Source organism: Pteronotus mesoamericanus, unplaced genomic scaffold (genome assembly GCF_021234165.1).
Source record: "Pteronotus mesoamericanus isolate MK-2021 breed Mesoamerican mustached bat unplaced genomic scaffold, CSHL_Meso_final contig_657, whole genome shotgun sequence".
NCBI lineage: Eukaryota > Metazoa > Chordata > Mammalia > Chiroptera > Mormoopidae > Pteronotus > Pteronotus mesoamericanus.
Genome location: NW_026555229.1, coordinates 6,768,286 through 6,784,175, shown reverse-complemented (window position 1 = coordinate 6,784,175; position 15,890 = coordinate 6,768,286). Strand labels below are relative to the sequence as shown.

General features: G+C 53.6%; 1 protein-coding gene across 3 annotated transcripts in view; it reads right to left on the bottom strand.

Moving 5' to 3' along the window:
* Positions 1-1,891: 1,891 nt before the first annotated feature.
* The window catches only part of NEURL1 (neuralized E3 ubiquitin protein ligase 1), a 69,895-nt gene continuing 55,896 nt past the window's right edge, over positions 1,892-15,890 (bottom strand). For all 3 annotated transcript variants that reach the window (XM_054581454.1, XM_054581455.1, XM_054581456.1), the window contains exons 4-6: positions 6,086-6,775; positions 2,793-2,939; positions 1,892-2,277 (exon numbers count right to left, since the gene is read on the bottom strand). In XM_054581454.1, the coding sequence (XP_054437429.1) occupies positions 2,039-2,277; positions 2,793-2,939; positions 6,086-6,775 (1,076 nt within the window). In that variant the 3' untranslated portion in view covers positions 1,892-2,038. The remainder of the gene's footprint in view (positions 2,278-2,792; positions 2,940-6,085; positions 6,776-15,890) is intronic.

The following is a 15,890-nucleotide window of genomic DNA, read 5'->3' as shown; positions in this document are numbered from 1 at the left end:
AGAAAGGGGACCCTTGTCTAAATAGGGTCACCATCTCCCCCACCCCACCCCCAAAGAAAGGGTCGTCAGGGGTCAGAAACTGGATCACTCCTCAAAGGCCCCTGCAGGCAAGGACAGAGGCCCATCCTGGTGTCCTGCCGCACCTGCTGTCCCCCCACCCCCCACCCGCAGCACAGCACCCCATCGCGGCCCCTCCCCAAAGAACTCTGAAGTCACACAAAGCCGTCGGGCTCCCTAAACAATCCTTTCACAGAGGTGGCGACCGAGGCACAGAGGGGCCCTCTGACCTGGCCAGACCACACGACTGGTCAATTGCCAGGTCCAGAGCCCCACGCTCTGCCAGCCATGGGGAGACGTGGTCTCTGATGGATGTAAAAGGGCATCTGAGGCGGCCCAGGGCCGGGAGGCTGGGGGGAGGCCCAGCCAAGACTCTTGGGAGCCGGCCCCAGCCCATGGCCCAGCGGGACAGAGCAAATGGGGCAGAGGCGACTGCAGCCTAAGGGCAGGTGGGGGCGCGCCCTCACCCCAGACCCAGGAACAAGAGCCCAGAGGTGCTGGACCCCGCCCTCATCCCTCTCCTCCGTCCTGGGGGTGGAGCGCCTTTCCTAAGGCCAGGCTCCAGCCCTGCTCCCCCGCCCAGGCCAACTCCCCTCCTTCAGCCTTCCCGGCTCCTGGGCTCCTGGGCCTCCTGACTTATCAGAGCCAACTGGGATAACCCTGCTTCAGCCCGAGGGGGCAGAGCACTTGGTGGCTCTGGGTGACCCACCAGCCCCGGGAACTAAGGAGTCTCAATCTGCCTCTGTGTAAAGTGGACACAATTTGCCAGGAGGCCTCCCAGTTCAGCCCCTTTTTAAGGAGTTCTGACTCACGGTAAGCGGAGCTACCTGGGCTTTGGGGTTGGAGTCTGGGACATGCTGCCCCTCTCACCAGGCATCCCACACACGGGGCGGCATTTCTAAGAGCCTGAGGGGTGGGAACTCACCCCCCCACCCCATCCAAAAAAATCCCATATAAATAAATTAAAATAGAGAAAAAGGCTGGTCTTACTCCAGGAAGCCTCCCTGCCCCCAACCCCGAGCCCTGCCCTCTCCTGGGTGCACTGCAGCAGCTCAGCGTCGGCCAGGCCCAGGCCAGCACTGAGATGCAGGAGGACCGGTCACCGAGATGAAATGCAAACCTGTTCCTAGAGACCCTGACAGAAGACCACCGTGCTCCCCAGCCCATACCGGGGCCGAGATGATCGGGGCAGGAAGGCTATGGCCAAGACGGGGCCTCCACGTCTCTGCCACAGCCCGGGCCGTCTGCAGCCTGCACATCCGCCCATCCTGGGCGAGTGGGAGACCACGGGGCATGGAGGCTGCCATCGTCCGGGGCCAAGGGAGCCGCTGGCCACCCTTCGCCACGCTGCCAGCCCCCAGGGCATGGGGTAGAGTCCCCAGGGGCCGGGAAGAGAGGGAGAAGGGGGGTGGGTTGGAGGAAGGCGGCCGCTCAGGGCCTGCCTGCCGGGGCTGCTGTGGTGCGGGCTGTGTGCCGCTCCAGGGCCGCTGGCTGAGGCAGCGAGTGGAGGTTGATGTGCAGGCCATACTCCGCTAGCCAAACCACATGCCCTGGCTCAGGGCCACATCTACCCAGAGGAAGGGACACACTTTCTAATTCTCACAAAGGTGCCGCGTGGGCTAGAGGGACCTCCTAGAAGTCGGCCCCCCATGGGGAAGGATTGGGACAGACTGAGACCCTGATGTAGTCCCTCAGCATGAAGGGCAGAGTTGGGTGCAGAGAGGGGAAGGTCAACAAAGTGTGCGCTCCTGCCCTCCCCTCTGCCAGGCGATTCGCTTCTGCCCCCCACTGCCCTGCATGATACCCCTATTCTCCCCAAACCTTCAGGGGCCTCAGTTTCCCAGGTTTAATGGAGAAGAAAAAAATTTCCAAAGTGAGGAAGTAGAGAAGGGCCCCCCACCCCCCCGCGTTGGTTTGCCCCTTGGCTGGAGCTGGGCTGAAGTCTGAGGAGGCGGGCGTGCGGGGTGGGCGCCGCGCCGCGCTAGGAGCTTCGGTAGGTCTTGATGATGTCCTTGATGGGGCGGCGGCAGATGGGGCAGCAGGCGTGCAGAGCCTTCTTGAGGCGCAGGCCGCAGGCGTAGCAGACGCACATGTGGCCGCATGTGTAGATGACCGTGTCCACTGCGTGCTCGTAGCAAATGGTGCACTCGTCACTCCACTGGCCCGTGCCTGGGGTCACTGGTGACTCGGGCAGGCTCACCGGTGAGTTGGGGGCCGTCCCTGGGGGTGAGAGGACACCAGTCAAGGGGAGGCTGGGTCCAACCCAGTCCCAGGTTCACAGGGGAGAGCCCCCTGGCCTCTCGTTCCCGCCACCATTTATCAGAGCTGCCTGTTTACTCTTACAACCCAGCTTCCTGGACACAAGAGGAGAGGGATGTGCTCTCCTCAGCTCTCAGACCGGGGGCCAGGCTGTTCGTGCCACAGTGATAGAGGAGGAGGAAGGATGGAGGAAGAAAGGGGCCCAAGGTCTTGTAAGGCAGGCCCCACCTGAGCTATCCTTTGGTGTTCCCAGTGTGCTAAAAAAGAAGTCCTTTGGAGAAAGGTACCCAGCTAGGGCACAGGAGGGGATACTCCCCAGCAATCACCAGCAAACAAGGGTTCACTGAGCCTACTCCAGCCCCCCACCCCCAGGGCCCCAGCCCTGACACACAGGCCACGTGCCTTCCGTGGCCCGGGGCCTCGGGGTAGGAGGTCTGGCACAGGCACCATCGACCTGGAGGGGCCGGCCCACTTACCGCCAACAGAGCTGCCCAGAGGACCTGAGCTGCAAGTGCTGAGCAAGGGGTCAGAGAGGCGGCTGCCCAGGGCACTGGGCGAGGTTGGCGTGGAGGCGGGAGAGCAGGGAAGTGATGGGATGGCCCGCTCGGCGAGGATGGTGGAGCCTGCAGAAGGGGAGAGGGATACACTAGTCCTCAGAGGCCCCTGGGGGAAAGCTCAGGCCTCTGCCTCTGCAACAGGTTCCCAAGAGAGAATGTGGGTACCGCAGTCTGACCATAGCACCCAGCCGCTGGGCTCGGGGCAGGAGTCCGTAGGCTGGCCCAGCATCCTGCCCCCGCTCCGGGTTCCCACCTGCAAACTGGAGAGCCGCATGTCCTCCTCTGCCGCTACACCAGCAGTCTCCAAACGAGCCCCCGGCCCCGAAGCCCCCCTCTGCCCTTCCCCACGCATCCTTCACCTTCCTGGCTTCCCACACCAGAGAACGAGGTCACCTTCCTCCCACCCAGAATGACCCGTCTGCCCTAGCCTCACCCTCCCATTCAGAGCCCTGCGCTGTCACTGCCCCCAGATATCACCCACCTTCTCTGCACTGGCACCTTTAAAATGCCCTTCCCCATCTCCCACACTTGGCTGTCCCACATTCTTTCCCTCCTTCCTTCCCTCACACCTCTCCATCTTCTGCTCCTCCCTCCTTCCTCCCTCCTCCGTGCAGCACATCCTCTCGAAGCGCCTACCAGGTACCATATACTGTGTACACATAAAGCTGGGAGCAAGACCCACACAGCAAGACCCACACAGATCTTGCCCCCACACAGCTAACGATCTCGGGAGCCTCTTGGGGGCTGTCCTCAAATCCCTTCCTCTGGGAAGCCTTGGCTCTCCCCCCACAACCACATGATTCCGTTCAGCACTGACCAGCCACCCACACCACATGTAAAGGATTAAACTACCACGGATTCCAGGGTCTTTCTTGTCCTTTGCCCAGGAATGCCGCTTTGTTTCCCCAGTTAGACCATGAGCTTCCTGAGAGCAAGAAATCTTACTCACCTACGACCCTCCCACAGCCCCTAACACAATGCCCTCACACAAAGAAGTACTCAATGAGATCTTTTTTATTAGTTATGTCTTCTAATCCATTTAATAGACGTTGTTTCTAGGAATAGTCATTAGCTATCCAGAGGGTTTCTCTTATTAGTGTTAATAATTTTCAAGTTAATTATCTCCTTTAGCAATTCATATCTCCGATTTACTTTTCTTCCCTTATTGCACTGACTAGCATTTTCAGAACAATACCAAAAGACACCCCTTTCATATTCATGGCTTTATTAAGAATATTTATAGTGTTTCACCATTAAGTATGAAATTGGTTATAGTTTTGGAGTGAAAAAAAAAATAGCCTTCCATTTTTAGTTCACTTCAGCCTTCAGCAAAGCAAAGCATTCCTCTACAAGGTAAACAGTTACTCTTCATCCATTGTCATTGATTTATTTTCCTTTTGGAGTCAGTCAGGATCCCCTAACACCGGTTTGCTGGTTGAGACACCCACTTCTCCCAACAGCTCAGGAGCACGCTACTTAGTGTATATTGAAATTCTGAATGATTATTCTTCAATACCCATCTTGACCCACTTACCTCTTGAGACATTTAAGTCTCAAACTTTTTTTTTTTTTAAGCTTCTTCTTTGCTCCGGTCTAGTAAGCCTCTTTGGGCAACAGAAGCCTCACTGGAAAGCTGCTAATCTATTATTAGATGGTGCTGAAGCAAGAGAGTACCTCGCCCTTATGTAATTCACTTCATCCGAGGGGCAGTGTCCTCCGGTGAATCTAACTGAGTATCTTTTTACCTCAGCCTGATTTTCTCCTGCACCCGAGCCTGATTTCTTTTTATTCCATCCTGAATTTTCACCCCCAACTTCTTCCCCTCCTGATGCCTTTCATCTAGCCTGGTTTCTTCTCATTCCTTCCTGAGTTAATTCTCCTCAGTCCTAACTTCTTAGCCTGCCAGCCTCATTTCTTTTCAAATGCCACCTTCATTTGGTGTCTGGAACAGAGGAAGACGTTCCCACTGATTTTATCGATTCCTCACACACTCCTACACTTGCCAACAGCATGACATCCACACACACATGGATGCATTTAGTTACACACATGTGCCTACACACAGCATGCCAACCTTATAATGTAACTCATGCTCACACACACACATTTTCTTGCCTATGAAGCCTCCTGGGATCAGGTGTAGGCTGAGGGCTGTAATACCCAAGGGTCTTTATGATTCCAAACTTGTTTAACCAAACTTAAAAAAAAAAAAAAATCAGATGCCCAGGACCTACCCAAGATCTACAGGATCAAAATCTCAAGAATCTGCATTTCAGTGGGTTCTCCCAGTGAGTCTAATGAAACCGGCGCAGTCCACTGTAAGTGATTAGCAGGCCAGCACTTGGAAAGCACAAATACCTGCTCACCCTGGGGTAAGAGAGTCCAGGGGATGCTTTGGGAAAAAAAGGTGTCTGGTCAAACTGCTTTCAAAAAACTGTACACCATAACCACCACTGCTCCCTCCTCAAAGATTCACACTTCATATTAAAAGCTGAGAAGTCCTGCCTTTAAAAAGCTCAGTATTGCACAAGCTTTTTTGACCCAAGAGCTCTTTTTCAACAGACAACTAACCCAGAGCATTCTGACAAACATGGCTTACCAGGCCCACATCCACGTCTGTCCACTCAAACCCAGGAAAGTAAAGCTCAGGCTTCTGCAACCCCATTTCCTCCAAAGCCTTTTCTGCTCAGGGGTTCCCCAGGGCCCCCCAACCCAGGCACCACCCTACACAGGCACTTGGCCACTAACATACAACCTCTCCTTATTTGAACACACAACCAACTTAAAGGCAGAGGCCTTTCTTACCATTTGGGAGAAATGGAAACTGAGCCCCCAAAAGTTAAGTGCTGGTGGAAACACCATTTTCTCATTTTAAGTGGCCGTCAGAGTGTGTGTACCTGGACTGATTATAGTATTATGTATCTTTGGGAATGTGGATTAATCAGATTCTAAGAGTGAAACTCAAAAATCCAGGCTTTTCTCCCCTCCTCAGGGTGTGTCTGGTGAGATTTGGGGACCGTGGAGTCCTGCCCAGAACTCATTTCAGTGTCTGTGGCTCCTTGGCAAGCCCTCGAGACAGGCTAGCCCCTCTTTCTCCCTACCGATCGCCCCCTCTTCCAGGAAACACAATATGCTGGGTGTGTTGAGGAGGTCAGCTGAGGCCAGCCTCCGGGTTCTGTCGAGGAGGTTGGTTCTTGGCCGGGAGCACTCACCGAGAAGGCGGATCTGCGTGATGGCCCCATGCAGGCCGAAGAGCATCCAGAGTGGCTGCGAGGCATCCACGCACAGCTGCATGCCCGCAGCGACACCGTTGTGGCTAAGGTGCAGCTCGCCGTCAGGATTGACCACCAGGCCCAGGATGTCGCCACTGTGCAGGGGACCGGGCACGCGGCACACAGCCCAGAATTCCTTGCGGTCCACCAGGGCCTCGGGGCTGAAGGGCAGGTCGGCAGGCCTTAGCGTGCCGGGGTCGCACGTGGTGACGCCGAAGGAGAGCGCGCCGGGCCGAGCGCCGCTCGAGCGTGTGACCTTGACGAAGATGGTCTCGGCCACGCGCACGGGCCGGCTGGTGAAGACGAGCGCGCGCTCGTCGCGCCCGTGCTCCAGGCGCGCCACCGTCTGCTCGTCCAGAATCCGGACATGCGCGCCGGCGCGCAGCGCGTGGAAGCGCAGGTCCCCGTCGAGCTGCGCGGGGAGTGCGCGGCTGTGCTGCGAGTTGAGCGAGTTCTGCGGGATGGGGCAACCGGTGGCCGGCGTGGCCTCGTCGCCTTCCCCCGCCGGCACGTTGAGGTCGCACAGGCTCACGGACAGGCGCGCGTCGTCGGCCTCGCGCCGCAGCGACGGCCTTCGCAAGGCGGTGAAGGAGCGTGGCCGCAGGCAGTCGGGCAGCACCAGCTCGCTGTCTGTGGCCAGGGAGGGGAGAGAACGGACACTGTCAGGCAGGCCACCCAGGGTGCAGTCCCCATTGCCCGCGCCCATCCTCCCACTAGACTTTAAACCAGGCATTAACAAAACACCAGACTTTTTAAGGCATTGAAAATGCTTAGTACTAAGGAGTAAATGGGCAACTGAATTTGGGCAGAACATCTATTTGCTTAAGCAAAGCATTAAGACTGAAGGGAAAGACACCGACATGGAAACCAAGGGCCTTTATGACTTTAAATTTAGCTTTGAATCCTAGCTCTAGAAATCTCCTATCTCTCTCTACACACCTCCGTAGACCTACCCTCTCCCCTCAACCCAGAGGCGGCAGAAGACAACAGCCGGGACCTGACTAATGGTTGGACCTCTGGTAAACTAAAGATAACATCTTGACCTAAGTTATGTTTCAGCTCCTGAACCCTAAGGTGGAAACACCCTCTGGTTACTTTTCCATGAATCCAGCCAGGGGATGCCAGAGCAGACCTCAAAGCTGTCCTTAAGACCCGAAGAAAGGATTTTTTACCCTTACCTCACTTCCAACCAATTAGCTTCCAGCACAACACACACCCGTCTTGTGATTTTGCCCTATATGATCTGTACCTTAGACTCCACCGGGGAGTTGGGTCTTTAGAGGATTGGCCGATTCACTATTAAACTTTTCTTTCTATACTATGAACTCCTGCTCATGCATTTCTTTTGGGCAACTGTGCCCAGAGGGACTCAAATACTGGGGTCCCTGCAACAAAATTAAAAAATATGATTGCTTCTGAATGATAGGCTTATAAAAGGTATTTTTAAAATGTAACTCCTGTGGCCCTCTCTCTTTACCCTCAGCAGCTAGAACAGCCTGAGCACTTGGTAAACAAGCAGTAAATAAATGTGTTGAATGCCCTGCTGACATCCCTTGAACTTCTCTTCGCATAAATTGTCTCATCTTGTCCTAACAATTACCTTTTGAAGTTATTATTGCCCCAAAAGGACACTGCAGCTGGGTGAAACTGAGCAAATGTATCCAAGCCATCCTTTTTGAAAGTGACTTAATAGGAAATCAAAACCTGTCTCTTTTTAATCATATATGCCATACAGACTGTATTTTGTACAAAAGACAGTTCAGCAAAAAGAAAAAAATAATTGCCTGCCAACCCGCCAGAGAAAAATGCTATTAATATTTGGATGCATAATCTTGCAGTCTTTTCTTTTCAGTATAATTTTTGCTTACATTTTTTAATGCAAAAATTGAATCATGCTATATAAACACCAGTAATTTTTAACCTTGTATAGGTAACAAATCCCTTGGAAAATGTGGTAACTGCTCTATGCCCTCTTCAGAAAAATGCACATTCTCCCTAAATTTTGTGGATAATTTTAGAGAATCTGTGAACCACATAAAGCCATCCGTGGGCATGGACTCCAGACTAAGAACACTGCCATGAAGATTTCCTTTTCAAAGCTAGCTTTTCCGCTTATGACATCCTGAATACCTTTCCATGCCAATGACTAGGTTTTTAACACTATATCTTTAAGTGTGTGTGTGTGTGTGTGTGTGTGTGTGTGTGTGTGTATAAAACTATGTATATAGTGTTATCTATCTATAGACACACATATATAATATATATCCACATATATAATATATATCCACATATATACTTTAACCCTCACCCAAAGATATGTTTTTATTGCTTTTAGAGGGAGAGAAAGGGATGGAGGGGAGCAGGGGTGGAGAGAAACATCGACGTGAGAAACATTGGTTGGTTGCATCCAGAATGACCCCTGACTGGGGATAGAACCTGCAACCTAGGTACATGCTCTGACCAGGACTCAAACCCATGACCTTTTTTGGTGTGCAGGCTGACGCTCCAACCACCTGAACCACTTGTCCAGGGCTAACACCACATTGTTTTTAATGGCTGTGCTACATCCAGCCATATGAAGTCCTGTAATTTATAATAAAAGTCACTGTGCACGATGAATTACGCCTGTACTTCATCCTTACAGCTTCCCAAGGAGGTGTTCCCTCTGTACAGATAAAGCTCAGAGGTGTTATGTGACGGGAGCCAAGTGGCAGATCCAGGATTGAAGCAAGGTCGGCCCAACTCCCAATGCCACGGTTTTTGCTTCAAGCCCTCCTTTTTATTGAACCCCTTCTGTGGGAATCCCCAAATTTGGCTAATGCCACCAGGGGCCACATCATGGGCCATTCCCTCCCTGGGAGTCTTTTCTCGGAGCCTCCCCATGGGAACAATGTGCTTTCTCTCCAGAACTTGGTAAGGACGGCTGGGTGCTCGGTGTGAGAGCAGAACTTGGGGGACTGGACTGGTGTGGCCAGCAGAGGCCAGAACCCAGCTCTAGCTGAGTCTAGAGACAGTGCCTAAAGCCCCCCTGTTTTTGTCCTCTCCCACCCAGCCCCTGCACCTTCCAGACACAGTGTTGCTTGGGCTCAAGCAAGGGGAGGGTGCCAGGCCCTCCTCTAAGTGCCCTTTCTCTCTGGAGAAGCCTCTTGGGGCCTGGCTGGTTGGGGTTTCCCAGCATCATGCTTGGCAAGGAGAAGGGAGCCGACCGGAAAATGCGATTATTCCAGGGAATTGACTCTGTGACAGCGTCGGTGCAGACAGGCTGCGGGGCTGCGGGGAGGCAGCGGCGAGAGGGGCCTGAGCGCCCCAGGCGGAGGCCCAAGAGTCAAAGTGGGAACGTGGGGAAGGCTGTGGGTGGGCCTGGGCCACAGGGAACAGCCCCTGTCCCCTCACCCCTCAGGGATTCCAGAAGTGGCCTTGAGGACTCCAGAGACTTGGAGACAGAGAGGGGGAGGAACAGGGACAGCAGGGTGAGGAGGAAACGAGTGGCTCAGAGATGCCCAGCCAGGGCCTACAGGACCAGGGCTGTCAGGGGGTCCGCACACATGGGCTCCCCGCGCACTCAGGACCATCAGTCAGAGCCCATGAGACTGGATGTGCGTCACCCTGGTTTGCCCCTTCTTCTTGAATACGGAGCCCTCTTCTGCGTGAATATGCCCACTGCTGCGTGCTCTCTACCACCCAGGCTACATGGGCCGTTGTTGAGCTACTCTGACTTTTAAAAAGTGTTTCCTTCTCTTAAACTAAAACATGGCTCCTTGTATTGATACCTACTGCTTCAGGCCCCTACTGAAGACAACTCTCCTCAGGGAATACGCAGACTCCTCACATAACCTTCCCACCTGCTGGACAATGAACAGAACCAGACGCCGTACTGCAGAGGCGCCCTGGCCAGCTCAAGGCGGTGTGGCCACCACCTCCCCTGATAAATGCACTATACTTCTAATAATGCATCTGAAGAGTAGCTCAGGTTCGTGAGTAACCAGTCTCCATATATTGGTCAGCAAGACAGGAGCGTAAGTGCAAGAACTTTGCAGTCAGCAGCTTGGGTTCAAATCCTGGCTCTGCCATTTCCTAGGTGTACAACCTTGGATAAATAGCTCCACCTCTCCGGGACCCTCTTCTTCAGCAGTGAAATCAGCATTTACTGATTGGTACAGAATCTGTCTTCTAATACTCCCCTCAGAAGGGATGCTGTGAAGGTGAAATGGAGTAAGGAACACAGAGCACCTAGTAGATACCTGGCATATAGTAATTAATCACTAGGTTAATTAACATGAGCCACGGTTATTATCTTTTACATGCCATGCAGCCCAGTACACAGGCTTTGGGGTGATGCATGATGCAGGCATGAGTTTCAGTGTCTGATCCAGCACTTGGCTGGTGACCTGTAGGTAAGCCACCTTACTCCTCAAATCACTCATAATTGAGCGCAGGGGTAACAATACCTGCCTTTCCATGTTGCTACAGGGAGCAGAGGTAGTGAGTGAAGTCCCTGGTTCCTGGGTCCTAGGTAAATCCAGATATTACTATTTGCTCAGGTTGAGTTTGTCAACCAAAGCTCGTCCACTTGCACTCAGGCGATTAGCTTTCTGAACCCAAAGGTAGGGCTTTATAGCGGTCACTATGGACACGCAAGGCAAAATTCATTGAATGACACTGCTAACTAAAGACCAAGAAGGAGAACCTGCAAGTGGAGATGTAAGGAGAAAGAAGACAAGGAAGGAGAAATGGTGGGGGATAGAGAGAAAGAAGAGGCAGGAAAATGTTTGCCTTGCCTGAAATACTGCAGGAATTAGGAGATGCTGGGAAACAGCTAAAAACGGAATCCCTGGGGCCAGTGCCCAGTCCAGCTATGTCTTCTCTCCCATCCCCTCCACCTCTTGAGGTCAGGAGCAGCTGCAGGCCACCAGCAAGCTCCAAAATAACAACCCCATCGGTGTGCCCAGCTGCGTCAGGGCCCTGAAATAGATGCAACTTGAGATCGAGGCGCTGGTCAGAGCCCCCTCCAAGAGAACGGCAAGGGTCACCGCTGGGTGAGCTGACATCAAGTGAGAGGTCAGGGAAGGGTCCCCACGCCCAGGCAGGAGAGAACACCATGGGACCAACGCAGCCCAGGACTGCGCCCTGGGAGACAGCTTGGAAAACCAGACAGGCAACCTATAACCCCAAGCAGTGGGATGGCCCCACATTTGGAAGCAACACGTTACGTAATCTATGCCTGGGACACATGGCTGCCCACCTCGGAGGTGCTGTGATGGGGGCGGGGTGGCAGGGGGCCATGGGAGAGGCTGCTACGCCCGCCCCGTCTCCTGTCCCTTTTTTCAGGAAGGCATTTGTGAGTCTTCAGCTTCTGCCTAATCTGGTGCCTGGCGGTGGCTCTGCAGATCGCGGGGGCAGAGCAGAAACAACCAGGCCCTCGCATGGCTGTGAGGCCCGGGCCAAGGGTTCCCTCCCCTGAGGGCAGCACTCAGGGCACCCGCTCGCTGACCCACGGTGTGTCCAACCCTGGGAAGGGGCTGAGGAGAAGGAACAGCCAAGACCTGGGCCCTGGAGAGCCAGCGACCCTTAGATGGTCTGAAGCTGGGAGGCAGGAAAATACTTGAATACAATTTCATTACAAAATTTCTTAGTATCTCGGGTTAGGACCTTAAAGGAGGAGGAGGAAATCTATGTATCTCTGCCAAGTTCTAACCCAGCTTTGGCTAGAATGCCCCTAGGGACAAGAAGCTCGCCACCTCCCTACCTCTGAACAACTATGCTTATTAGAAACCTCTCCGTGCATAGATCCATATGGGTCCTGTGTGTACGCCTTGGGGTCCCCTTTAGAAGAAAAAAGAGGCTTCTCTTTAGGATAAATATCCCTCTCCAACTGAGGCTGAGGCCCTCCTTCCTGTTTTTGAGTGAGTCGGAGACAGCATCTTGGCAAAAACAAAATTTGACCTGGGACCTGGAGGACAAGAGGGTTCAGATTGCCCGACAGAAGTAAGAGGCTATCAGGTGGGAAGAGTGTGTTAGCAAACGCCTGGAGAATGGCCTGGGCAAGGCCAGCAGCAAGGAGACAGGAAGGGAGTGGAGAAGGGCCAGGCAGAGGGTCAGGGGCCAGCTCTCACCCAGGGACTCCCGGGCCGTCCCACATGCTGACAGCGGCAGGGTTACCAAAGCAGGGCCTGGGCACTGGTGCAGAGGGCCGTGAGGGGGGGGCAGGGGGGCTCCTTTGAAGCAGGGCCTGCCATCAGCCCGAGTCTTGTTTGTTTAGATTCTCACATCCAGAGCTCTGGATAATCTTTAACCACGGGTCAGCGTGCAGCCTCCAAGCCGCTGGCGGGTATCTGCTGACCCTGGTTTGGCTCCATAAACATCCTCCTGCCGGTCTCCATCTGGCACCGGGGCAGGGGAAGGAGCCACGAGGGCAGGTGCGTGGCTTGGATGGGCAAGGTTCTCCCCCCTCTGGGAAGTACCCCAGAGCCCACACCCACCTCGGCCCTCTCCATATAAACCCAACCACAGGAAAGCTGAGAGAGAAACTCTCTCTCTCTCTCTCTCTCTCTCTCTCTCTCTTTCTGAGGCTCACAGAGGGAAGGTCAGAATGTCCCAGAGTCATAGACTCTTAGATTTACAGAATCTTCAAACCACAGAATCTCAGATGCATAGGTTCTCAAAATCTTCGGGCCTCGTGGTTCTCAAACTTTTTTTTTAAGCTATGGGATCCTTTCGTCTAATGGAACCAAAAGCTCTGCTTGAAGTCTAAGTGGCCACAGAGCCTGGCCACTCAGCCACCAAAGAGGTGCCTCTGTGGAACCCCAGTGTTCCACGGAACCCACCTGGAGAACCATGGATCTTGGTCCAAGAAACAATTTAGATTCCATGGTTTGAGTTTTATTCAGATATAAGATGGTTTCAAGGCTCCCTTTTCCAACGAGAGAACCGGCTTGGGAATTTGCCTATTTTGGTGATGTTTGTAAATTAGGTATTCCGTTTTAACTTAAAAACAATAGCCCTTCCCATTTGTGTAAACGCTTTTACACATCCGTGAGCCTCACAGACTATCTGTGATGTAAATGGTGCAAGATAATTATGTACAAATAATAGATGAGGTGGCTGAGACACAGAGAAGCTGAGAGACTTGCCCAAAGCTAACGATTGGCATGGTCAAGGCTTGATTCAGCCGGGCTGCCTGCTTCTGAAATGAGGGCTTTGTCCCCAAGACTGCCAGGCCCTGGCCCCTCTCCTACACACAGACCCACCCTGGGTGCCCCAGGTCTCTCCAGGGTCCCCAGAACAAAATCTTGGGCCAAAGAGATACTAGGTCGAAACATAAGACATTGCCATTTCTGGACATTAGAAACAATTCAATTTTGGCAATGATATATGGTGGCAATTTATATATTCATTATGGCAGAAAACTAGAATACAGGGTGAACAACAGAACCAGATGAAGCCCTCAGGGGGCTTCGGGGAACTGCGGGGGTAGACAGCCACACCCTCGCCGCTGAATCAGGAGGCGGGGCAACCCAGTGCCCCTCTCCACCCACGCTGGGACCCTGGTGGCCTACCTGTACCTCACGTACACAGCTGACCCCTGATGGTTTGCACTCTCATAAGCTCTATTCTAGAAGACAACAGAGAGCCACAGTCCCCACACTCGGGGGAATCCAGACTTAGTACGGAGACAAGATGGACTCATATTTAGAGAAGCTGAGAAGTAATACAGCCCACACTCCAGGGCTCAAGGTGCAGCTCCACCAAGCTGTGTGACCTTGGGCAAGGTGCCAGACCCCTTGGAGCCACTGTTTCCCTATCTGCAAAATGGGTACAATAACTTTCTTTATAATATATACTTAGAGGTTTTATGCAGTTCTTGAAGAGCGGGACATGATGCACAACTGCCAAGACCACTTCGACCTACATGTGCTTCAAATGGCCAAGAGGAAGAAGGGTCATCGAGAACAGAGAAGGTCGGGGAAGTCTTCCTGGTGGAGGGGACGGTGTGGGGTTGGGCCCTAACATATTTGGCAGAATTTGGGGTGAGCAGAAAGTGAGTGCTCAGCAAGAAGGAACAGCAAGACAATTTTTGAATCAAGAAGAAAGGAAAACTGTCGAAGAGAAAGAAATCACGATCACCATCCTCAGCCCTTTCCCCCACCCCAAGAGCTTGGCTCAGGCTCCTTAAACTAATATTTGCCTCTCAGCCCCTGGCAGCCACCGCTGAAGGTAAATATTGGTTTAGCCTGGGAAGCGGAAGCCCCAGATGGCAGTGTGGTCCTCAGCCAGCCAGAGATGGCTCGCACTCCTTGTGCCGCCGAGCTCAGGCACACCCCAGAGGGGGGCCCTGACCCAGGCCCAATCTACAGAGAGGCCTAGGCCTCCCCCTGCCGGACAGCCAGGCTGGCCTGCCACCCAAGGGACTGGCCCAGCGGCAGCCCGAACCTGAGAAAGCTTATGCTGGGAGTCTCCATACATCTCAGCAGGCAGGTAAGATCTCTTACCAAGACCTGGGAACCTGGACAGGTGCTGGGAAGAAGCAGTGTGCCACACACCCTTGGGAGCCCCCACCTAATGCCCTCCTGGGCTCAGCCACTACCACTTTGACGTGGCAATAAATCTTCTCACATTGACCCTATGCCCAGGTCAGCCTGGGAGATCCGAATTTTAGGCCCAGCCTGGCTTCTGACTGGCAGGAGAATTTGGATAGGCTGCATTTCCTCTTAACTGAAAAACTTGACAGCCCAGAGCTGGTGGAAAGTTTCTACTTTCATGGATCCCCCTACTTGTGCATACCTCTTCTCCACAAGTCACCTCACTACCTTGCCGCTTCACCCCCTCCCCTGAAGGATCTGCTGCCCGAATGACTGCTACTTCCCACCCCCACCCCCAGTGCCTATGCACATCCCTCCTGTCTGGCCTAAACTGTTCCTCCTCAAACAGTCCATTCTTTTTACCTCCTTTGGTTCCTGACTTGAAACTCATCTCCTACAGGAAGTCCTCCTCGGTTGCTCCCCAGCTGCACCCCTCCACCCCCACCCTAGTTTTATTCCTCAGCCATACACTTAATTGCAGGATTGGGTTTGGTCACCTCAGAACAGTTATATGATGTGCCCTCCACAGTGTAAACACTCTTCAAGGAGAGGGGTTTCCAGTTCTTATGTCCCCCCCAGTCCCTGCACAGTGCCTAGGCTGAGGTGGTCACAGAGGGGTGCCCAGGAGCACCCTATAAGCAGATCCTGGCTCACCAGCTTTCTGCCAGGACCCATGGCTGCCCTTCCAGGGCCAACATTTCTGAGAGGAGCAGGGAGAGTTTTAAAAACTGGGATAGGAGCTTATCTTTCCAAGTATTATACTAATCACCCTATAAAACATGTATTTATTTAGTTGCTGGCAGGTCCTTCTTCCTGGAGGTAGGAAGCTGTTATTCTGAGACACGCCAGCCAGGCTTGGGCCAGGGCGCCCTGAGGGAAGCGGGTGCTCCGCACAACAGGAGCCTGGAAGGCAGGAAGCAGCCAACGGGGCCCGGCATGGGCGCCAGTGGACTTGGGTTGTAGTGAGGGCGGGGAGCCGGGGATGGGCCAGCGCCGAGGGGTGTCGATCAGGGACAGACAGCAGCCCTGTGCCCACTCTATCAGGGGAGAGGGCCAATCCATCCGTGGCCTACCTTTCGAACCTACTATATGCCAGGTAGCCCAGGGCGTCTCTGGTCTGAGGAGCAGACACCGGCCAGGTGGGGTTTGGAGGGCTTTGGCCACAG